The sequence below is a fragment of the Cricetulus griseus genome, chromosome 7 (genome assembly GCF_003668045.3).
Source record: "Cricetulus griseus strain 17A/GY chromosome 7, alternate assembly CriGri-PICRH-1.0, whole genome shotgun sequence".
In the NCBI taxonomy this organism is placed as follows: Eukaryota; Metazoa; Chordata; class Mammalia; order Rodentia; family Cricetidae; genus Cricetulus; species Cricetulus griseus.
This window is the reverse complement of record NC_048600.1, coordinates 126,486,286-126,509,928: the sequence shown is the minus strand read 5'-3', so window position 1 is coordinate 126,509,928 and position 23,643 is coordinate 126,486,286. Positions and strand designations below refer to the sequence as shown.

The window sequence follows — 23,643 nt, the reverse complement described above, 5'->3', positions numbered from 1 at the left end:
CTGAGCGATGTGCTATACAGAGTGAAAAGCAAGGACTCTGAAGGCCACCCCAGCCTGAACCCCACTCTCGGGTGATGTCTCCCCTCCACGGGCTGCAGGCCCTTAGAGAAGGAATGGAGGAGGAAAACAAAGCCCTCCAAAACTGTGCAATGGGATGTCCAGCTGTGTGAGGACTCTCTGGCCTCCTGCCTAAGTCAAACAGCTCTCCAGGGCCACAGAGGGCTTCAGTCAGATGTTGGACTCATGTTCTCTTCTCATCAAGCAACCAGAGGCCACCAGTGTACACCCATGCACACAGTACTGCCTCAATTCCTGGTGCTATGTACATATAGAAAGCACCTACTGTGTGCTAGGCTCTAGGGATGGTGAACTCCATGTCCAGTGGGAAAGAGGCTTGGTGGGGACCACACATGGCAGGAATTGCAAGGGAGGTACCAGGTTTATACTGGCACACTCCCAGTGAGGTGTTTGGGATGCTGTATAGACAGATACCCGTCCCGGTCCTGTGTCAACACAGCCTGCCTCCCCAACCGGACCTTCATCCCCGGGCATGTCCACCATCAGTCCATCCCCTCTGCTGCCCACCATGGTATCTCTGTTCAGGATTTTCTTCCACAAGGCCCTTGCAGAATGGTAAACTGAGGTACCCCTGAAGGACTCCATGAATAGATAACATAATAAATTCTGCTTAGACTTAAATGCCTTAGCCCTCTGACTCCTAGGATCATCACCTACACCCTACTTTGCCCCAAGATTCAGAATGTGAATCTGAATTCAGGGCTGTGGAGAAACCGGAAGAGACAGGAGTCACTCCCTGACAGGCCTGACCTGAGATACACTCTCCAGACCTAGTATTTGCAGGGGTCCTGGAGGCTCTATGGCTAGAGTTGATCTGGTGGTCCAGCCCCTACCACCAGCTCAGGTTGTTGGGAAGGGTAGCCATTCCTGGCTCCATCGATGCGCTTACTCACTATGGGATGTTTGCAGGTGCCCCAGGACCACCGGGAGTGCCAATCATCGTTCGGTACAGCTCAGCCATTGCCATCCACTGGTCCAGCGGAGACCCTGGTAAAGGACCCATCACCCGCTATGTAATAGAGGCCAGGCCTTCAGGTATGCTGGCCCCGGGCTGGGCTGTCTTCCCTCCATGACCCACTTCCTGTCCTTAACCCTTGGGCTCGTGTCTGTCCTCCACCTATAAAGCCATTTGCTCTTGCAAGTGAAGCAGGAGGTTCTGCTTCTTGGGGGAGTAGCAGACAGGGTTTACCTTAGAGCTGGACTCCTGCTTAGGGAATTCCTAGGAGCCCCCCCCAAAGAATGGTTCTTAGCACCTTGTACACACCAACTAAGATTGAAGATTGTTCAAGAAGCCAGAAGAGGGACTGGGGAAACGGCTTAATCAATCAAGTGTGCAGGCATGAGGGCGGTGGTGGCGCATGCCTATAGTCCCAGCACTCTGGAGACAGAGATAGGCAGATCTCTGTGAGTTTGAGGCCAGGCTGGTCTACAAAGCGAGGTCCTGGACAGGCTCCAAAGCTACACAGAGAAACCCTGTCTCGAAAAAAAAAAAAAAAAAAAAAAAAAGCCATACATAGTGGTGCACACCTATAATTCCAGCACTGGTTAGATGAAAATGAGAGGCCCCCCTAAAGTCTACTGCCAGAATTGGCAAACTCTTGTCTCAGTGAAACTCTGTCTCAAAAAAAAATAAAAATAAAAATAAAAGTACAGTAGAGGACAATTAACCAAGACACTCAACATCCACCTCTGACCTCTACGCACAAGTGTGCACACACAGACACAGAAACTAGGAGAGCAAGGGTTTGGCTCGGGCTGGTTAAATACCCATGTCCTACTTGGGACTATCCCTGTCACCCTCCCAACATCTCCTGTCAAGGCTGAAATCAAATCACAAGAACTTCCAAAGCCATCAGGACAAGAGTGGCTGATAAGTCACTCCTGGGGGGCTGCTCTCCGCTCCTGTTTTACTCTCGTCCCTGCACCTGCTTCCCAGGCTCCAGCTCCCCCTGTTGCTAGGTTTCCAAGCTAATCAGAGGAGCCCAAGTCAGCCAAGAGCTGTGGGCTTGCTCTTTGTATCCAGAGGATCTGTATCTAGGCGATAGAAGTTAAAATACGTCTTTGCTGCCCAAATGAGAGGTATAGTTAGAGGTAAGAGAGCCTATCCGTAGGTGATGTGATTGTGTGCACGCACACACACACACACACACACAGGCACATGCACACACGTGTGCACCTATTGTGTGCGTGTTGGTGTGGGTACAGATGTGTATGCCCGTGGAGACTGGAGGTCCACCTCTGGTGTCATTCCTCAGGTGCTATCCACCTTACTTTATGAGGCAGGGACTGGCCTAGAACTCACTAAATGAAGCTAGGCTAGCTCGCCAGCAAGTCCTGGAGATCCTCCTATCTCTGTTTCTCCGAGCCCTGAGATCCCAAATGCTCACCCCTGTGCCCATGTCCAGCTTTAAAAAAAAAAAAAATTATAAAATTAAAAACCTGGGTTCTAGGGCTCGAACTCCAACTGTTACGCTGGCAGGGCCATTCCCCCATCACACTCCTTATGGAGAATTGAACCATCCCCACCACAGGCTATACATTCCTCTGAGTGGCTGAGTGTTCATCACCCCAATAACAAAGAGTTAATTATTCTGGGAGGTCCTGGAAGCCGCCACCACCCACCATTGCCCTTATCTAACACTAACCATCATAGCCAGAGTAACTAAGTATCTAGAAAACCCAGATCCAAGGCATCACCCACGCCACAGGTGGTGCTGGCTCTCCCCCAACTCCAGATGGTCCCTCCCTGGACCTCCAGTGCCGGCTGTTGAGTTGGCTCGGAGGCCCTCCACGTGCATCTCCTCACCAGAGCCTATGCCTGCTTATTCCACCCAAGTTGGTTGACCTGGTTCCAGGCTGTGGAATGTCGGCCCTGGACCTCAGCCTGTTGATTTTCCAGTGTTCCCTGGGAAGCCCAGCATGAGCCACTGCCCTTCCAAGTTTGGGGGCTGTGACTTGGTGCACACTGGTGGAATGGAGGAGAGACTGAGCCAGCTCTCAGTGACAAGCCAAGAAGGGCCAAAGCCAACAGCTCCGGGGAGGGCAGGATGGTGGGAAAGGGGGGGGGGAGTGAGACAGGAGGATGCTATGACAACCCCTAAAACCGTTGGAAAGTGGGCTGCTCTTTAGAGATGGGTGCCCTCCCTCCATGTGCTCCACAATGAAATAGCCCTGGAGGTAACAAAATACTCCTTCACTGCTATGCTGCTATTTATTTATTTATTTATTTATTTTTGAGACAGTGTTTCACTGTGTAGCCCTGGTTGTCCTAGAACTCACTCTGTAGACCAGGTTGGCCTTGAACTCACAGAGATCCACCCGCCTCTGCCTCCCGGGTGCTGGGATTAAAGGCATGCGCCACCATGGCCCAGCTGCTGTGCTTCATTCTACACAGACTAAGCTAAACATACTGATTTCTTCAAGCCAGAGAGCTGCCAGGCATTGCAGACCCAGGAAGGAATTCACTGGAACTGACGGGCCTATGAACTGGCCCCCACATCTGCTGACTCTGGGGCTAAAGCCAAGGCCACTGAGGGGCATACCAGCAGCTTCTGGCTTGGTCTCACTGCCCAGACCCCATCCTTTGTTTGTGCAGGGCTGGGGAGGGGGTTGTGCAATGGAGGGGAGTGGGTACAAACAGGAGGCCTCAGCTTCCAGGAGGCAGTAGCAGGATTCTCCATAAGCTATTGGCAAACACCAGTTACACCCAGCACTTTCCTGGGCACCAGGAGGAAATTCAATGCCAGGAGTCAGGTAACTCAGTAGAAAATGCCAGACTGTTACCCACAGCAGTGTGACCTTGGGAAGGTAAGTTAAGCTCTCTGAGCCTTGATGGTGTCAAATGGGAGCAGCAGCTCCTACCCTCCTGCCATTGCTGTTGGCTTGAAAAGTAAAGCACCCCTCCAACTGGATTGCATGACACAGGGGTGTCAGCTTGGGGTGGGGGTCGGGGGCTTGTTGTTAACAGTAGTCACACGAGGATCTGAACCCCAATACATCTCAAGGAATGAAGCGTTGAACTATGCACTGAGCTACATAATACTATGAAAAACTGGGGGGGGGGGGGTTGTGTTCCTTGATTTAACACACACTGGGAAGATGTCTGAGCTAAGTGCCAGTTTATAAAGAAACAAAGACAAGCCTCCTTTGATCCTACCCTTAAGGGTTTCACAGCCTCCAAGTGGGAAGAGAGTTGGGAGATTAAACAAAAAGACCATTGGGTAACTGTTCTAGCACAAGGGAGGAGGCCGAGGCAGAGGAGTTGTAAGTACTAGGTCAGTTTGGGCTACGAAATGAGACCCTGTCTCAAAAAATTAGAGCCAGGCTGTGGTAGTGCACAAGAGCTAGTGGTCTACAGAGTGAGTTCCAGGACAGCCTCCAAAACACAGCCTCCTTCTCTGTGTTTCTCCACAGAGAAACAGAACCCCTGTCTCAAAAAACCAAAACCAAAACAAAACAAAAAAAAAAAAAAAGAAGAGATGAGAGTGATAAAGAAAGAAGCCCAGACATGGCTTCCACATATTCAGGCACAGGACAGACGCACACACACACACACACACACAGACACACACACACAGACACACACACACACACACACACACACACACACACACACACACACACACACACTTTGGGACAGACCCTACTTCTAAACACAAATTTCCTTATGTGGTAACCTTATACAGCTAACCTAAAATTAATTTTACAAACTGTTTTAATATTTTGTATGTAAAGTTTTATGATGTGTGGCTTTTCTATTCGAGGTGTTACAGGTGTCAAGATGTTTCTGTTTGGGAGCATTTGGGATTTTGTGTTTTATTCGTTTAGGTCTCACCCAGGCTGGTCTCAACTTGGAATCCTCTGTCCTTGACCTCCAGAGTGTTAAGATCATAGGCAGGTCGATTTTAGAGTTTAGGTTCTCAGACTAGGGTGTTCAGCCTGTATTGGTTTGGTTATTGGACAATTTATTGCACAGTACTTTTTAAAATGTTTTACAGTTGTTTTAGTTTTAAAGAAAAGATTAAGAGACACCCCCTTCCAGGAGGTGTCTATCTCTAAGACTTCCACAAGACCTTTCTGAGAGCCAAGTCAGGCACAGTGTTGAGCCACTGACCGGATGGGACCCACCTCAGGGAGGTGCCGCTAGAACCTGAGGCTCCTCCACCTCACAGTGCCTCCTCTCTATGCTCCTGCAGATGAGGGGCTCTGGGACATCCTCATCAAGGACATCCCCAAGGAGGTAACTTCCTACACCTTCAGCATGGACATCCTGAAGCCAGGCGTGAGTTACGACTTCCGGGTCATCGCAGTCAATGACTACGGCTTTGGCACTCCCAGCAGCCCCTCTCAGTCTGTGCCAGGTAGGTGACCCATCAGAGAGTCCTTGGAAGAGCCTGATGGCATGCTTGACAGTGGGAGGGAGGGAGACAGACATTGGACAGCAGAAGCATCAAGGTTGTCATCCAAATGCACGGTACCTCAACCCCTCCAACTGTCAACTCTGGGTCCCAAGCCTGCATCAGTTCACAGCTCCGAGGGAACTTGCTAGTCAGGCCATAAACTATGTTCCACATAAGCCACCTCACCCCACTCCCAAAAGACAGCACCCAGGCGGGCCATGGGCTAACCCTGTTGCCCTTTGAGACCTCACTGAGGAGTGGCACCCAGGTAGGCCATGTCCACTGCCTCCCCTCCTCCCCCTTTCTCTCATTCCTTCCATCCATCACATCTCTGTGTTCACCCAGGCTGACACCTATGACCCTGGTCAGTCCCTGGCCACTTTGAATATGAAGGTAGAAATTCAACTCAAACTGGCACTTCCACTCTGCTTGGGCATTAGCAACCCAGCTCCTCTTTCCACCCGCATAGTTACTCCTATGCCCAGGTGGACAGCACCAAATTATAGAAAACAAAGAGTCTGAGACAAGAATAGAAGAACCATCCCCTCATTGGAAGTGATATGGATTAGGGCTTTCTGGGTGCAGGAAGTCCTAGGGGCTTTGATAGGAGGGGAGCCCTACCTGGCAGAGGCATTTAAAAAACCCATGCGTAATCTCTTGCCCAACTTTCTTGGTTTTCTGCCATTAGTTAAAAAAAAAAAAATTACTACAGTTTTGAGGGGAGTTCTCCCAGGCTTCCTAAAAGCCAGAAAGGCATCCTTCTCCATACAAATTAAAGTCTGTCTGTCAAAGCTTTCCCCCCCCCCCAAGGCAAGAAAGTAAAACACAAAAGCAGCTAACATGCTGTCTGCCAAGGGATCTCCCTTCTTGATCCCCTGGCAGACAACATTAATCAATCCCAGCACTATTTCTTAAAAAATCCAGGGGATTCTTAATCGATTTAACCATAAAACTCTTCACGCAACAGTCATCCTGGCAAACCTTTGCCTATAGATCAAAGCCGGAATTTTTAGAGTTCACAGGCCCCAGCTACCCACAACACCCATGAGCAGTTGGTGGAACCCCAGATGGAATAGGAAAGTTTGTGGCAGGAGGATATTGAGTTCCCTGGTCCTGGCACTGTACCCCCTCTTGCAGCCCAGAAAGCCAGCCCCTTCTACGAGGAATGGTGGTTCTTGGTGGTCATTGCCCTCGTGGGCCTCATCTTCATCCTGCTTCTGGTCTTCGTACTCATCATCCGAGGTCAGAGCAAGAAGTACTCCAAGAAAACAGACGCAGGTGAGCAAGCCTGTACCCCCTGCAACCCCTGATGGCAGGCCTGACTCTCAGGGGGTCTCCTTTTCCCTTGGGGGTGGCGGGTAGGTCTCTTTCCTGGCAATGCACCCTCTCAGGTGGGACAGCTGGGAATTCCTCCTCACAACCTCAAGCCCTAACCTGGGTCTTGATGCTAACAAGCATGAAAAAGGAAGATCTGGGCTAAATGAGAGAATGAAGCTAGAAAGGAATGGTCACGTGGTCTGATGGGTACCATCCGCACCCCTCCCCCCCATCCTCAGGAGGCAATACCAAGTCAGGAGCCCTCGGCCATGGCGAGATGCTGAGCTTGGATGAAAGCAGTTTCCCCGCCCTGGAGCTCAACAACCGGCGGCTGTCTGTAAAGAACTCCTTCTGCAGGAAGAATGGCTTGTACACCAGGTACTGTCCGTGCATGTGGGGACAGAGGACAGAGGCTTGGGGGCCATGCCTCAGTGACCAGCAGGGCCGCAGGGGAGGAGCATGGAACATGCAATGCCCGGTTGGCCTTCCACCTCTGGGGAAATAGCATCCAAGCTTCAGGGCTGGCAGTGGTCAACAGAAAGTCATGAAGGACCCTAGTAGGACACTCTGGGGTCTGTGTTAGTCCTGCCAAACCCAGCCACAGCTTAGGAAATGTTGGAAAATCCACGAGGAGGTGGGCACTGAGAGTTTCTGCCAATGGCTGCAGAGTGTAGAAATATACAGCATTGTAGAAAACCAACCTACAGTTGTTTGGAGTCAGTTGTGCTAGTAGCTGGCTTTAGAGATGACCATACACCCCAGAGGTGAGATGGACCCAGCTGAAGCACACAGTGAGAGGTACCAAAGACTAGCCCATTGTTGCTGATGCTTTATGCTTGGCAAAGGGAGAGTGAAGACCTTCTTCCCTGGGCTTGACTTATTTCTGTTTGAGAATGTCTTCCTGCCACCGCCTTTCAGCCTCTGGAAGCAGTTAGCATGGGAAGGCCTTGGGGTCTAGCTCAGCTGGCAGAGAGCTTGCCTGCCATGTGTGAAGCCCTGGTTTTGGTCCCTTAGGCTGTGATATGGTGGCATATATTTGTGATCCTGGCAGGTACTTGGGAGGCAGAGCCATGAGGATCAGGACTTGAAGGTTACCCCCGAATTCCATAAAGTTTAAGGTCAGCCAGCATTACATGTGGCCCTTTCTCAAAATCTCAAAGCAATGAGAAAAACAGAGGAATTGGTGGGACCCAACTCCCATTCCTGACTTCCTTATGACTCTAGTCTCTCCTGGATTTTCTTCCCTGTAGCCATCAGGCTGCCTACTTACAAGGGTGGGGGATGCTCCTGGGGCCCACCCCATCCTCCTCTGATAGGATCCGGGCAGTTTTATGCTTCCAGAAGCTCAAGGGAGATTAGGGCCACAGCCAGAGGGGCTCCTGTCTCCAGTCTCAGTCATATTGGCATTCACGGCTCACTGGAAGCAGCAGGCTGGGGGAGGCGGGGCAGCTTCTCTGAGGGAATTCACAAAGCGTCTCTCTGTCTCCTCTTGAAGGGGTAAGCCATGTGTACTTCTCCAAGGGGGTGGAGGGGAAGGCTGGGGGCGGAGCGGGCAGGCTCTCAGCCCTCACCAATCTAGCCTTCCAAAGAAAGAGACATTTGAAGCTGTGGTTAAACTCACCAAGGCCAGCATGGCTACCACGGCCCCCTGAGCAAGTTCCTGGGCCTGCCACAGGGAACAAGGGGGCATTTCACCCATGGCCACACCTCCCCTTGTCCCCTTGGCCCTCCTACTCATAGGACACACACATAGAAGCCCACATGTTCCTATGCCCCCATGGGAATGAGAAAAATCTTGTTTTCACCAAATTGATCCAAACTGAACCTGAACGGCTCACAGCGATGTTTGTGCATGCATGTATGTATCCAGGCACATGGACACACGTACCATTTGCCCTGTGTGTTCAAGAACATTAGTGTAGCATCCCTTTTCCCCCTCTTCCTCCAAGCCTCTCTTTAAGGCCTGGGCTGACACAGTGTGGTCACAGAAAGGAGGAACCCAAGATGGAGGGGCTTGTAGAATGTGTTCCTCTAGACCTGTCTGAGGTCACCTCTCAGCCTCACTCCCCTCTCTCCCTAGGTCCCCTCCCAGGCCCAGTCCGGGCAGCCTACACTACTCTGATGAAGATGTCACCAAGTACAATGACCTCATCCCGGCTGAGAGCAGCAGCCTGACAGAGAAACCCTCAGAAATCTCTGACTCCCAGGTGAGGGGGCACAAGGACCAGTGCCTGGGGATGAAGGGATGAGCATCTCAGTGATGGGAAAGCCTGGGAAGACACTGAGAGCATAGTGTGAGAAGACACTTGTCCCCCATGGACTGCTTGCATTCTGTCCTATCTTTAAAAATATTAAACTGTTTGCCTCGTTGTTAGTAAATAGCTGTATCCCAAAGCTTTTTAGTGTCATCAGAGGGACCCCAGGCAGACAGCTTGGCAAAGCTGTCTCTGTAATCACCAGGAACACAGGACCCTAATTCATCTAGATGGCTTTCTTCTCTACTTCTAGGATTGACAGCCATGGGAACTGTGTTTCTGCATCATCCTAGAGCTTAGGGCAGCTCCAGCAGATTCATAGAGGGAGGGCTGTCTCTGATTTCTCTCAAACCTTCCTGTCTTTCCCTCTCTCTGTCTCTCCCTCTCCCCGTCTCTCTGGTCCTGGGAACGGAACCCAGGGACCCCATATGCTAGGTGAGATTTTACCCGTGAACCACATCCCTGGCCTCTGGCTCATTTCCTGAGCCTGTTCTCAGATCATGGAGGTGATGGAGACACCACTCTGATCACCCCCTCACCAGGTGCTCCTTTGGTCTGCAGGGTTAGACCTGGAGGTGCAGCCACTGACCTCGTCCCTCTGACACCCTTGTTACACACATCTAGGAATCCTCCCTGCCAGAGCTCTCTGGGTTATCAGTCAGGGTCTGGAGTGTAGCATATCTACCCTGATGGCTGTCCTGGGTAGATAACAGATGCGGGTCCCTGAGGATCAGCAACCACTCCCCCTCAGTGTCAGAGGCTCTTGAGAGAGCCTCTTTGGCTTGATCCCTCCCCCAGGTATCCTGTGCATGAGCGTGCATGTGCAGCCTGGTTGATATTGTGAGTCAGGCCATCTAATCCCGTTCTCCAAAACTGATGCAAATGTGTCCAGACTCTCTCCTGTGAGACAGCCATAAACAAAATGTCAATGTGATTTAAAAATAAACATCTATGATGAGATGCAGTGTGAGAGAGGCCCCCAATAGTAATGTGGATGAAGGGCTAGAGGAAGGGACTGGCTCATCCCAAGGACCCAGGGCCACGCCTCTAGAGATGCTAGAGAAAAGGGCCCCGAGCACAGGAAAGGCACACCCAAAGATATTTGCCTGTGGCTTGTTTGATGGAATGTCTAAAAATGCAGCCTGGCTGCATTCCAATTCCATTTTCAAAATAACAGTAGGGGGAAAAAAATGAGTATTTAGCACACAAACATGTCTCGATGGGAAAGAAACACCAAGCCCACAGCATATGTCTGCTGATCCTGAGCTCCAGTTCCTAGCAGTTTCGTGGTCGGCTGGCTTCAAGCTCATTTTAAAAGAATTAAATCTATGTGAAAAAGTATAAAGAAGCCGGGCAGTGGTGGTGCACACCTTTAATCCCCGAACTCGGGAGGCAGAGGCAGGCGGATCTCTGTGAGTTCAAGGCCAGCCTGGTCTACAAAGTGAGTGCCAGGACAGCCTCCAAAGCCACAGAGAAACCCTGTCTCGAAAAAACAAAAACAAAAACAAAACAAAACAAAAAAGTATAAAGAAAGCGTGTAGGACCAATCACATCTTATATGACATTTATTGAGTGTGTGGAGCACTTACTAGGCGTCAGGATGGACTCCAAGAATTGTGGGTAAATGATACTCCTTGGTGCTCAGAGTCCCTGGAAGGTACTTGTGGCATTAGGACCACTGGTAGGTTAATACAATAAAAAAGAGTGAGTGAGGGTGTCACAGATAGCCCCCCAACAAGTCCAGAACCCCCAACTCCCTGTTGTACCCTTCCTAGTATAACTTTATGTAGGTCAGGCACAGTGAGGGACTAAGTGCTGACTCAGAGGTTCTTTGTGACATCCTATTATGGCCGGTCAGGGAAGGTTACCTGTGTAAATAATCACGTATTTCAATTCTCACTCAAGCATCATGGGACCATAATGACTAACTGGGAAGAAAGGCATAGCCAAACTTCTTTCTGTTTCCCATGGTTTGAGGAAGTTGAAGCACAGAAGAGAGGCCTGGGGGAAAGGCACTGACCAGGGAGATTCGGGGTGGGGCTGGCATTCATCTGTGTGGACAGGGCAAGACACAAAAGGAGCCGTGTGTGTCTGAGTCGGGTACATGGTCCCCTTCCACATGGCCTCTGCCTGCTGAATGTCTCAGACCTTTTGTCCAGTTTTATTTCTTGTCCATTGGATTGGGCCATCCCTGGTATAGGGATCAGTTAAGGCCTTATCTGTCTCTCAGTCTTCTTGGCCCCAAAGAAAAAGGTACTACAGGGCAGAAAAGCTTGTGGATACCTTTTCCATGCCAAGCCCCATGCCTTATGCATCCTTTTAGCACTACTGTGGTAGTGGGTTGATTTCCCATATAGTACTTGGAAATATTGAGACCCAGAGATGTAGCTGTCAAACATCCAGCTCTTGGTCTCAGAGCTCAGGAGGGCAAGTCACTGGGACTCAGTCTACATCCTGCAGATTCCGAGGATGACATCCACCCCAAACCTATCTCAGGAACATCCCTCAAGGCCATTGACCACAGACATCCCTGACAGGTAGGCAGTGTAGGCTGTCACTTTACCTGCAAGGGCACAGATTAAGAAAACACATGACATTTTCAAGCCCAGAGCTCTGACAAATGATCCCTCAAGGGGACATCACTGAAATCCTCTGAAGATTCTCAGGAGCCCCTTTGTATGTCATCACCCTATCCAACTCCAGTCCCCAAGGCTGCAGCCCCTGCAAAAGGTAGCAACTCTGCCTCAAAGGTTAGCACATCCAAGGGGCGGGGCCAGAGCACTGTGCCCAGAATGTGGTCAGTCAGGACAGAGCCCCTGGAACCCCAGGTGAGGGAGATCTTTTCCAGTCTCTTAGTCTCTGAAGGACCCACTTGTGTCCTCAAAATACACACACAGGCACGCACGCACGCACGCACGGACGCACGCACGCACGCACGCATGCACGCGCGCGCGCGCGCACACACACACACACACACACACACACACACACCATCTGCCTTGTCCCAGATCTCAAACGTCTCAAAGTCCTGGTTTATTCCTCATCCGACACCTTTGGAGATGAGCAAAGAAGCAAAGGTCTTTGTCTCCTCTTGGGGGTTTCAGCTTTGTCTCCGGGGTTGGCTCTCCTTCTGAGTCCCTCCCCCACTCCTGTCCCCCAGCCTGGCATCTGCCCTCCCGCTCATGGGACTGGGTAATTGCAGATTGAGTGGCTTTGAAGAGCTGTTAAGAGGCCAGGGAGCTGAAGCAGTTGCTTGATGGCCTGGCAGGACGGGCCCTGAAAGCCCGCTTTGTGCTTGCTCGCTCCTGGGAAGCTGCATTTAGTTACTGAGAGAGGGCTGAAAGCTGCAATCGGAGCCCCTGGTCCCCCTCACACTCTTTCTTCTCACCCCACCCCCACCCTGAAAAGAAACAGATGTTCAGGGAGGTGGAGGCGGGAACTGTTCTGTTTGTCTGAGGCAAAGACCCCCCTTCCTCCTTGGCCTTGGGGAGCTGGAGGAGGGGCTGGCCAACAGCTCTGACCCCACCTCCTAGGTACCCTCTCTTCTAGCCTTCCCATCTGTCAGGGCTGCTGTCCCAGAGGGCTAGGTAGGCATCCAGGAGGTGCTCCACAGATAGCAGCAGCTGGTGTGTGGTCTGAGGTGATGTGGATGAATGGGCTTTCAGATTTGGCTCCAGAAGAGCCAGAGAGGACCCACCCCATCCCCAAAGCAGGCCCACCCACTGTGGGTTGGCAGGGGCAGGGTGGGTGCCCCACTCCAGTAACATTACTAAAGCAGCCTCCAATCCCGGCCCCTCCTGATCTCTCCCAAGGGAGCTGAGTCCTCCCACTGAAGCTCAGTCCCGCCCTAGTCTTTCTCCCCATTAATAAATACCATTTGCTTTATTGTCACCTGCTCTGACTCCTTTTGCCTAGTGGGTAACAAGCTACCATTTCACAGACTCATCAGTCCACCAAGTTGAAAGCCTTAGAGTGGCATGCTTCGCTAGCAAGGGCCGTGCTGCCACCACCTTCCACCCCAGAGGTTCATGCATAATAGGTGTGGTGCACAGTGACCTGGGGCTCCTCCCCATTGTGTGAGCTGTCATCACCCTATCCAATTGGAATCCCCAAGGCTGCAGCCCCGCAGAAGGTACCAACTCTGCCTCAAAGGTTAGCACATCCAAGGGGTGGGGCCAGAGCACGGTGCCCAGAATGTGGTCATGCAGGACAGAGCCCCTGGGACCCCAGATGAGGGAGGGGATCTCTTCCAGTCTCTTAGTCTCTGAAGGACACAACTCTGTCCTCAAAATAGACACACACACACACACACACACACACACACACACACACACACACACACACACGAGTGGGCTGGGGATAGCCAAAATTCTAGAAGCCATGGAGATGCTGGCAAACTCTTCAAGACAGGAAGCTAGTGGACAGACCTAACCTGGTACTCTGTATAGAGTACCCCCAGACCCTTCTGGAAGAGAGACACCCTACCCCAACCATAACCACCACCATCACCCCCAGCCTCCCGCCTCAGGGCATTAGCCTGGCCTCAGCATATGGACCATCCCTCCACCCCCCCATCCCCCGCCCCTCCATCCCCGTCTATATGTCTTTTGTTCTGGGTAGGCAGCTGGGCAGAAACAAAAAAACAGCTCCCATTGTGCCGTTTGAATCCATGGAGAATTGACTTAGGGGCTGTCCATTGTGGGCTCTACCCTCCTCTGGGAGATGGCTACTGGAGGTTGCTAAGGGGAGAAACTGGGGTACAGGGAGTGGGTAGGAGGTTAGGGGTGGGAAGGAGGGGTGAGCTGAGAGGTAAATTAGCAAATGTCTAGGGAGCACTTGTCTCCCTGGAAGGAGGGGAGGGGCCTCTCATTCCCCGCTAGGAGCTCCAGGTAGGAGCCAGTCAAGAGCAAGTGTGGGTTTCAGAAAATCAGATTGATCTGAGCCACGCTCCGGTCAGGCCCACCTCACAGCGGAACTAACATTCTCTCTCTCTCTCTCTCTCTCTCTCTCTCTCTCTCTCTCTCTCTCTCTTCTCCCCCCCCACTCTCTCTTCCGAGCCCCCCCACACACACTTGGTTCATCTTTCGCACTCAGCAACAGCCTTTACAGCACCCATGCCCGTGCAGCATCCGTACTGAGCTGGCTTCAGCCCTCAGTCAGTCCACAGTACCACACCTGCACGGTCAGCAGGACTCACTGGGCACCAGCACTCTTTCACACAGCGCCAGCACTCACACAGCAGACGTACTTACTCGGTACAGTACCTGTGCAGCAGGAGTGTTCACACAACACCAGGACTCACATAGCTCCAGTACCTGTGCAACAGTAGTACTCCAACAACCCCGTGTAAGACCAGTGCTCACACAACCCCAGTACTCACGTAGCGCTAGTACCCACCCACGTAAGACCAGTGCTCATGCAACCCCAGCACTCACATAGTGCTAGTACCCGCATAAGACCAGTGCTCACACAACCCCAGTACTCATGTAGCGCTAGTACCCACGTAAGACCAGTGCTCACACAACCCCAGCACCCATAGAATCGGTTCTTGCACAGCATGTCACTCACATAGTGACAATTCCCATGCCACTTTAGTCACTTACATAGAAACAATCCCCATGCAACTTTAGTGCCCACAAATACCAGTATTTGCATAGCGTCAGTACTCTGGCAACATGCACACTGAGGCAGTCTTAGCAGTCGCATAGCAAAGAACAGAGGTGTGAACATTAATTACAGAAATGCCAAGCCAGCAGCTCCTGCCTCCCCAGGAACATCTGCCTGAGTAGTCACCATAGTTTTGCCTCTCTTGGGGGTCTAGATGTCACAGAGGACTTTGTCCCCAGAACACTTTGTGTATTGCCTCTCCCATGGCTCAGTCCTGGGAACAAAGTCACCTCTGGTTTCTCCAGCTGTCAAACAGCTGGGATGAGTGGGTCAGCCTACACTCACTGATGCTGGCCAAGCTGGGGTTTGTGGCCAGCACTCTCCCTGACAAGCATATTTTCCTTGGGCTTACGTGAACTGGCCAGCTAGGGACACTGGTGGGCAGGAGTGAGGAAGGCAAAGAAAGCGTTGGCTGGGTAGGAGCCAGGCAGCCTTGGTGGCATCCTCTGGGCTGTATGTCGCTAAGTATGCCTTTCTCCATCTGAGCTGGCCTCTTCCCCTGAGTCTCCATCTGTTGTCTTATTCCTTCTCAAAACATTGCTGAAAGCTTGGGGTGGGGGAAGGGTGGGGGATAATTTTAGCTCCACAATTCGGAGTTTACAATTCAGACTGACTTGCCTCCTACAGAAGAGGCATGTGCACAGAGCTTCAGGATGTCATAACAGAGTTAAGAATAATTGAATATTTTATGTTGGGGCGGGGGTCTGGGGACCTCCGGAGTCATCATGGGAGAATTTGGAGCTTTGGCTGGCATTTAAAACTTTTTTCATGTGTTTCTATAATTTGTGTGCATATGAGTGTAGGAGCCCAGAGATGCCAAAAGAGGGCATCTGAATCCTTGGAGCTTGAATCACAGGCTGTTGTGAACTGTACAGTGTGGGTGCTGAGACCCAAACCCAGGTCCTCTGGAAGAGCAGGAGATGCTCTAACTGCTGAGCCATCTCCAGCCCTTGTAGACATTGTTTTCGTGATGGTATCCTGACTTCGGCTTGCTTTTTATACTGAATCACGTATGGATGGGCACCTGCATTTTCACTGCCCAGGGTTTCCCAACTCTTTAGCTAGCTCAAACTTAATCTCTTGTCACAGAGTACAGGGATGGCCCAGGCTAGAATGCTTCTTGGGGCTTCAGAGATGACCCAGCGGTTAAGAGCACTTGTTCTTGCTGAGGACCCAGGTTTAATTCCCAACACCCATATGGTGGCTCACAACTGTCATAACTCCAATTCCCAGTTTCAGTGTCCTCTTCTGATCCCTAGACACCAGTTACACACACATGATACATAGCCATACATTCAAGCAAAGCACTTTAAATAAATCTTTAAATAATTTTTGATAGAAAGCATCTTGTCTTGGATGGTCAGGGTTCCAAAATAGAAACTGTCCCAAAAATAATTTGTGATACGTCAAGGACACCAGATGCAACTGGGCATGGTAGCCATAATTCCAGCACTCAGGAGGCTGAGGCATGAGGATTGCCACACACTTGAGGCCAGCCTGGGCTATATAGTATGTTCTAGACCATCTTGGGCTAAAAAATGAGACCTTGTCTCAAAACCAATGAACTAGGGGGCTGGAGAGATGTCTCAGAGGATAAGAGCACTGCCAGCTCTTCCAGAGGTCCTGAGTTCAATTCCCAGCAACCACATGGTGGCTCACAACCATCTGTAATGAGATCTGGTGCCCTCTCTGACCTGCAGGTATACATGTAGACAGAACACTGCATATATAATAAATAAATCTTAAAAATAAAAAAACCCAATGAACTAAAAGATACTAGGCAGAAAAATATATAGTGTGGACCTACCTGTATGGAGATCCTGGAACAGGTGTTCCTGAAGAGATGTGTGGTTGTGTTAGGGGGCAGGGGGACAGGGAGGTAGGGCTTAATAGATGCAGGGTTGCACTTTGGGGTGCAATATCTGGAGCTGGACAGACCTAAGGGCTCACAGTGTCACAGACTAAACAGTGCTGAATCGCTTGCTTTAAAATGGTTGACTTTAGCACAGTGGTGATGGCACACACCTTTAATCCCAGCACCTGGGAGGCAGAGGCAGGTAGATCACTATGAGTTCAAGAGTTCCAGGGCAGTCTCCAAAAGCTACAGAGAAACCCTGCCTCAAGAAACAAAACAAAACAAAAAGGTTTACTTATTAAGTGAATTTTATTTTCTACTGGGAAGAATAAAGGTTACGATTGGAGTGTATAGGTCTGTCTGGGTCAGTGTGTGGGTCTGAAATCCTAGCTATCATGAGGCTCAGCAGGAAGAATGAATACAAATTGAAGGCCAGCATAGCTAGTTCAAGGTCAGCCTAGGGAAACCCTGTCTCAAAAAGAAAAACTAGAAAGGGGGCCAGGTGTAGCTCAGTGGTAGAACACTTGCCTAGCATGAGTGAAGCCCTAGTTTCCAAGCTTTAATACCACAAAGGGAAAAGATGGCCTTCTTGCCCTGGATAACACATGATGGTAGACATCTCATCCTGGCTTTCCCCGAAGGGAGAGGGAAGGGGCATGAAGAGATGCTGTGGTAATGAGGGGTTGAGATGTTCAAGACCCAAGGCTTGAAAGAGGTGAAATGTTCTGTGCCTTGAGCCCTGACCTCACAAGGACACTGACACCCCTGATTCTCTGTCTTCCTAGGGAAGTGACAGTGAGTATGAAGTGGACACAAACCCTCAGAAAGCCCACTCCTTCGTCAACCACTACATCAGTGACCCCACATATTACAATTCTTGGCGGCGCCAGCAGAAAGGCATCTCTCGGGCCCAGGCCTACAGCTACACAGAGAGTGATTCTGGTGAACCTGACCACGTCACTGTCCCCAATAGCAACAGCACCCAGCAGGGCAGCCTTTTCCGGCCTAAGGCCAGCCGGACTCCAACGCCCCAAAACCCCCCAAACCCTCCAAGTCAGCAAAGCACCCTCTACCGTCCCCCCAGCAGCCTTGCCCCTGGCTCCCGGGCACCCATAGCAGGGTTCTCATCCTTTGTTTGACGTCAGAAGAGGAAAAAGAATGAAAAAAAATGACACCAAAATCCTCCTTTGCCACCTTCCCAAAACGCCTGCCAGAAAACACACAAGCAAACCCCACCAAGACATCGGATCAAATTTCACCTCCCAAGTTTATTTTTCCACAGATTCCAGGGCCAGCAAAGCCAGCGTGGAGGAGGAGCGGGGAGCCCACACGACTTGGACTTGTGTGACCTGCAACAGCTTCACATCCTTGGGGTCCATTGTGCAGTGTGGAGGGCTGGAGACCAGATAGTCTCACTCCTGCCCAGGACAGAGGGGCTCGGGACTCTGGAGAGAGGGGGCTATAAGGCAGGCAGGTGGGCTGGGAGATGGAGGCACTTCGAGACAGGCAGCCAACTTTACCTTTCCCACATGCGCTAGGTCTTGCTTTCCTTGCTCCTCTGCGAAAAGGATGGATGTCCCCAGAGGCGAAGCCTGCCTGTCATCTGTGGCTCTCCCTGGCAGGTGTCCCATGACCTTGCCAGCCTCCTGCCCTGTCTCAACACCCTCCAAGGGCTCATGGCCCTTATTCAACTTCTCCACCAAGCATTTGGCTTATTTGGGAAAAAAAAAAAAAAAGAAGAAGAAATCAAATGATGCAACTTCCTCATTCCTGAAAAAGAAAAAGAGAAAAAAAATTAATTGCGGATTCAAGGAAGAAAGCCAGAGGACTGGGAGAGAATCTTCACACAGCTGCATAACGGTTCCCTGCCTCCCGTTGCTTGAATTCACTTCCCTGAATGCAGATAAGGAGGGGTGACATCTGGGGAAATGGGACCTAAGATACTGGCTCCACACTAGGGCACGCTTCAGGGAGATGCCCTGCAGGAAGTCAGAGATGCAAGGATGAAGCCTTGACTGTTTTCTTCCCATCCAACTGCCCAACACTGAGAAAAAGGAAATGGGGTGGCAGGGGGCTCAGGATAGGAAGCTCAGCTCAACCCACCTAGCTGTGTAAGAAGGTATGCTTGTATGTACCACTTCCTCTGAGTAAACTCCTTCCTGCTAACCCATGCACCTGCCCCCATGAACCTGAAGGAAAAAGGGTCCAGGAGCCCCTCTCCAGAGGATACCTGGAGCTTCTTTGCCCAACAACGTTCTCAATTCAAGATCTGTGTGTCCCCCTGTGTGTCCCCTAACCCACAACACACAGGTCCCAAAGGGGCGGCCCAGTGCCTGGTCCTGAGGCTTTACAAAGAATCAAAGATCACTTGAATCCCTTCTAACATCTCCCAGGCTAGGTTCAGCGAAGCCAGAGCTGGGAAGGACTAGCCAGGAAGCTGTGTCCAAACTGGACACAGCAGCTGAGATGCATGGTCAGCCAGGAGAGGCAGGTCAGATGGGATCAAGGGACAAGAATAGCTGATGGGAGGGGATGCTGTTACTCCCGGGAATGTTCTGTAAAAAGCCACGGGGCCTGAACTTCACAGCAGCTTTGAGCTTCCAATGCAAGGGTTGTTTGTGGGAGGAGTTTTTCTGATGTCCTGGGTTGTCTGAGGTCCATGGGGACACCAACTAGCCCTTTAAGGCTCAGCCTACTGCTGGGAACGCATGGCTGCCTCCTTTAGAGGCTCCATTGGGGCATGTCCAAGTCAATTAAGGACCAGCCTTGCTGGGAGTATACACTGTAGTTACTGCTGGCCTTATTGAGAGGCCTAAGTGAGGAGCCTGTAGCTGTCCTCGGCAATCCCTAATTAGTCACTGCTAAATTCTCACTGGTCAGGGAAATCTGAGTCAAAGGCCTGAGTAAAGAACACATTCAGACTACTAAGTGTGCGGCCCCTCCCTACACACCTGCCCCCTGGGATATGTAAATGAGGAAATGTTGGAAGCTGGGTCAGCAGACAGGTGACCCAACGGCTGTTTGTGAACAATGGCTTTTCATAGTGACCTCTCCTAAGCAGGTCCTAAGGTTCCTTAAACCAGGAAGCACAGCCTTGTCCCCAAAGGACAACAGAGGGCTGAGACCCTGCCCCTCTGGGGAGTCAGGTTCCCAGGGCTACCTTGGACTTTGTCAGTCAGCTGGACCCCAACCCCTGCAGCATCTGGCCTCTCTCCGGAGCCACACATTCGCAGACGCTGCATGAGCTCACACTGCCATGCTTATTTTCGTCCCTCACTTCTTTTTTAAACAACATCTTTTTTCCTGTCTCCAGAGGCTTTAACCGTTTAAGGTTGTTCCCAGTTTGCATTAGGGAATTATTAGCCTAGCCCAGTTCCCAGTAAGGGAGCTTTATAGAGGAAGCAGGAATTGTTTAAAGAAAAAAAGAAAGCATTTGTGTGGATGTGTGTGGGTGTGTGTGTGTGTGTGTGTTGCACATAAGGACAATTTTTCTTTGCCTTTAATGAATTGCCCGGTGCACTGAGACTTCCCCTCCCCCTCCTGTGTGCTCGTTAGAACCCCTGCTGATGCCCAGGTGCTCATGCACAAGCATGCAAAGGTATGCACAGGACATACATCGGTGTGTGTTAGCAAAGGGCCTCTTGCCGTGCCCTCTGATGGCCCCTGGCTGTCTCTCATCTCCATGAGACATGGGTAGCCTGGGTCATTTGCACTGGGGTATCACTGGGACCTATTGCCCAAGAAGCTGGGCACATCACAAACTATAAATCCTGGATGAGCCTGGGGTGAACATCTTCATTCAGTCACTGCCTGCCCAGGGGGATTGTCACCTCCATGGTCTCAGTCACATCTGGACACCCAGTAGGTTTCCTTCTGTGGAACTCTAGGTTGTTTTATGACATCTCCTGGCCCATGTTTACATTTCTGCTGGGCAGTGGAGGTCCCAAGAACTCCACCCAGACGCCCGGCCACATTCTGATGGTGTGGTGGGTACTTATCCTGGACAAGGCAGAGCTTTCAATTTCCTCAGCCGGTGAGGCCAGGGCTGCTGTCTTGCGACTCTATGGGAAACAGAAGGACATGCCTAGCATGTCCTTTGGGTGTTGCCTCCCTGTGCCCCGAGGAAATCTGTGATGCATTCAGAAGCCCACGCTTAGCATGCTGGGGCTGCTCCTTCCTCTCCTGGCAGTGCCTCCTGCATTCTTGCAGGCTCTGCACCCAGATTGCCAAGACTAACCAAATAGCTGCTCTGGGTTCCAGAAGCATCTTCCTCCAGGGAGCTGCAGGGAGTTTACAAACCCATGCTGCCTCCCCCAGCCCCCTCTCCACCCCAAACCTGACACTGCCCTGAGTCAGAGGGAACAAGAAAAGAGCCAGGCTGCCTCGCCAGCCCTTGCTTCTTGAGGCCTTCTGTCTTTGTTGTCCATGCCTGCCCTGGACAGCATTTCTAAGGTGCCGAGACTCACAGTAGGCTGCCCTAGGCAGGGGCTCCCCTTGCCTTCCCACATGGCACAGTGAAGGTGGTGTCACGTTGTGCAGCCAGCCAGATGGACCATCCGCAGGGGAAGGAGGGGACCCATGAACAGCCACCACCAGCTCCTGAGTGCCTCTGTGGTCCCATCCAGGGACACCAACCCTAATCAACACCTTGAGCACATGTGCCCCACCCCCTTGGGTCAACCCCATCTTCTCTGTTTCCAAAGCATTCAACTGTGTTACCTTTCTTCACCCACATAGACTCCCAAAACGAAACCCGGTACAAATCTTTATTTTTTTGATTTAAAAGCTATAATGAAAAATTATGAGGAGAATATTCATTATGGCAGGTGTCTATCTGTAAGAAAATATATATATATATCTATATGTCATATAGCTTGTTAGCAAGTTTATTTTTTAAATGAAAGGTAAGAAAGAAATTGATTTGAAATATATACCATGAGAAGTCCCATGTCCTGTCAAACTGTCAGTATTTTATAAATAAACTTTTTCTTTCTGAAGCAGCGGTCTTTTTCCTCACTACAAATTCTGTTCCTCAAACGTTGGCTTCTATTTCTAGCCACGTGGGGATTGTACCAAGCGAGCAGGACTCCTCTGCCCTCTTAATCCATCAGCAGGTGGTATCTATACCTTTAAACAGAAGGTCCTGCTTTAGGCTGGGAGTGTAACTCAGTGGCAGGACTTCTGTCCAGCGTGCAAATTGAACCCAGGGTCAATCTCAAGCACCAAAAAAGAACGTGTTATTTTAAGTTTGGGGGATGAGAGCCCCTCAGATATGTGAAGCAACTGATAATGGTCAATAATGATGGCGGCAGTGGGGGCGGGGGGGGGGACGGGGATCCTAGAGATGTCTCAGTGCTTGTAGCTATTGCTGGGGTCAAAAATTCAGTTCCCAGCTCCCACATCCTTGGGTTGCCCACAACTGCCTGTAACTCCAGGTGCTAGGGGATCTGCCACCCGTGTACACACACACACACACACACACACACACACACACACACTTAATGATAAATACGTAAAATAATAATGACAGCAAGAGGTGACACCTGTGTGCCACACTCCATGCCCAGCATGAGCCAAAGGATCACTTGGTATGCAGTAACGGATGAAGCCCTTGTGACAGCCGAGCAGAGAGCTTGCTCTCTGGAAGCTGGAAGCGGTGCAGCCAGGATCCATCAATACTGAAGTGTTCTGTACTCATGCACTCACAGATCTGGTGAGCAACTCCTTGTTAGCTTTTAATCTCTACAAATCTAGTATCGGTCCCCCCTCCCCACCCCATATGCCCCCTGCTCCAGTCCCTTCCTGTAAGGCCCCTCCAGTGTCTGACCCCTCACCCCCACCCCTATCCTGTACCCCGCCCCTCCACTTAAGGTTGTTTTTAATGTTTGTGGTAGGACTGTTTGTTTTGCATTTGTTTATTTTTACTTTTTTTTTTTTTAAGAGTCTTACTTCCCACACTGGCCTGGAAGTCACAACAATCCTCCTGCCTCAGCATCCCAAATGCTGGGATTACATTAACTGTTGAACTGATCAGAATTCAATTCACAGCACTTTGGAGGCAGAGGCCGGCAGTTCTTTGTGAGCTCAAGACCAGCTTGGTCTATACAAACACTTCAAGGACAGCCAGGGCCGAATAGTGAGACCTTGTCTCAAAAAGAAAAAAAAAGATGGAGAAATATATGTAGATTACATAGTTTTTTTTTTTTACTTAAAATGCACAAATGTAAATTCATCCACCAATCTGTTGGTATCGGGCCATGACATTATCCTTTTTCTGCAACTTGGCAGTTCTCTACGATCATCTATTTTGCATAAATCACACTTATACTGCAACATTAGTGCAGGCCTCTCTCTGCTCCTTTCTTTTTCCTTCTTTTCTTTCCTCCTCCTCTTACTCTTCTTTTTGTTTCTTTTTAAAGTTGTTTTTGAAAGTCCTTTTTTTTTTTTTAATGTGTATGGGTGTTTTGCCTGCAGGTGAGTGAGCACAGTGTATGTGCAATGCCCTCAGAGGCCAAAAGAGGGCGTTGGATCCCCTGGAACTGCAGTTACTGATGGTTGTGTGCTACCATGTGGGTGCAAAATCCTCCGAAATGAGTCCTCTGGAAGAGCAGCCAGTGTTTGTAACCGCTGAACCATCTCTGCAGCCCTTTTGTTTCTTGAGTCTGTATTCCCAGATGGCCTTGAGTTAGAAGCTGTCCTGCCTCAACTTCTGAGTGAGAGATTATAGACAGCCCTTCTATGTCTTACCTCTGTTCATTTGTTTGTTTGAAGCACGATCTCACTCTGTAGCCCAGGCTGGCCCAGAACTCACTGTGTAGTCCAGACTAGCCTGAAGCTCATAGCAATTCTCCTGCCTCGGCCTTCTGAGTGCCTGGATTACAGGCATGAACTGTCATTCCCAGCTTAAGTTTCTTTTGAACTGGGCATGGTGGCACATGCATTTAACCCCAGCATTTGGGAGGCAGAAGCAGGTGGATCTCTCTGAGTCTACACAGCAAGTTCCAGCCTGGCCAAGGTTACACAGTGAGATGGGCTCTCAACGCTACCCTACCTCCTCAAAAAGAAGAAATTG

The 23,643-nt window shown here is 50.6% G+C and overlaps 1 protein-coding gene across 2 annotated transcripts in view; it reads left to right on the top strand.

The window, feature by feature from the left end:
* Sdk2 (sidekick cell adhesion molecule 2) overlaps positions 1-21,568 on the top strand; it is a 277,455-nt gene extending 255,887 nt beyond the window's left edge. For both annotated transcript variants that reach the window (XM_027425763.2, XM_027425764.2), the window contains 6 exons: positions 988-1,113; positions 5,274-5,438; positions 6,615-6,755; positions 7,034-7,172; positions 8,875-9,001; positions 17,357-21,568. In XM_027425763.2, coding sequence (XP_027281564.1) covers positions 988-1,113; positions 5,274-5,438; positions 6,615-6,755; positions 7,034-7,172; positions 8,875-9,001; positions 17,357-17,710 — 1,052 coding nt within the window. In that variant the 3' untranslated portion in view covers positions 17,711-21,568. The remainder of the gene's footprint in view (positions 1-987; positions 1,114-5,273; positions 5,439-6,614; positions 6,756-7,033; positions 7,173-8,874; positions 9,002-17,356) is intronic.
* The last annotated feature ends 2,075 nt before the right edge of the window (positions 21,569-23,643 follow it).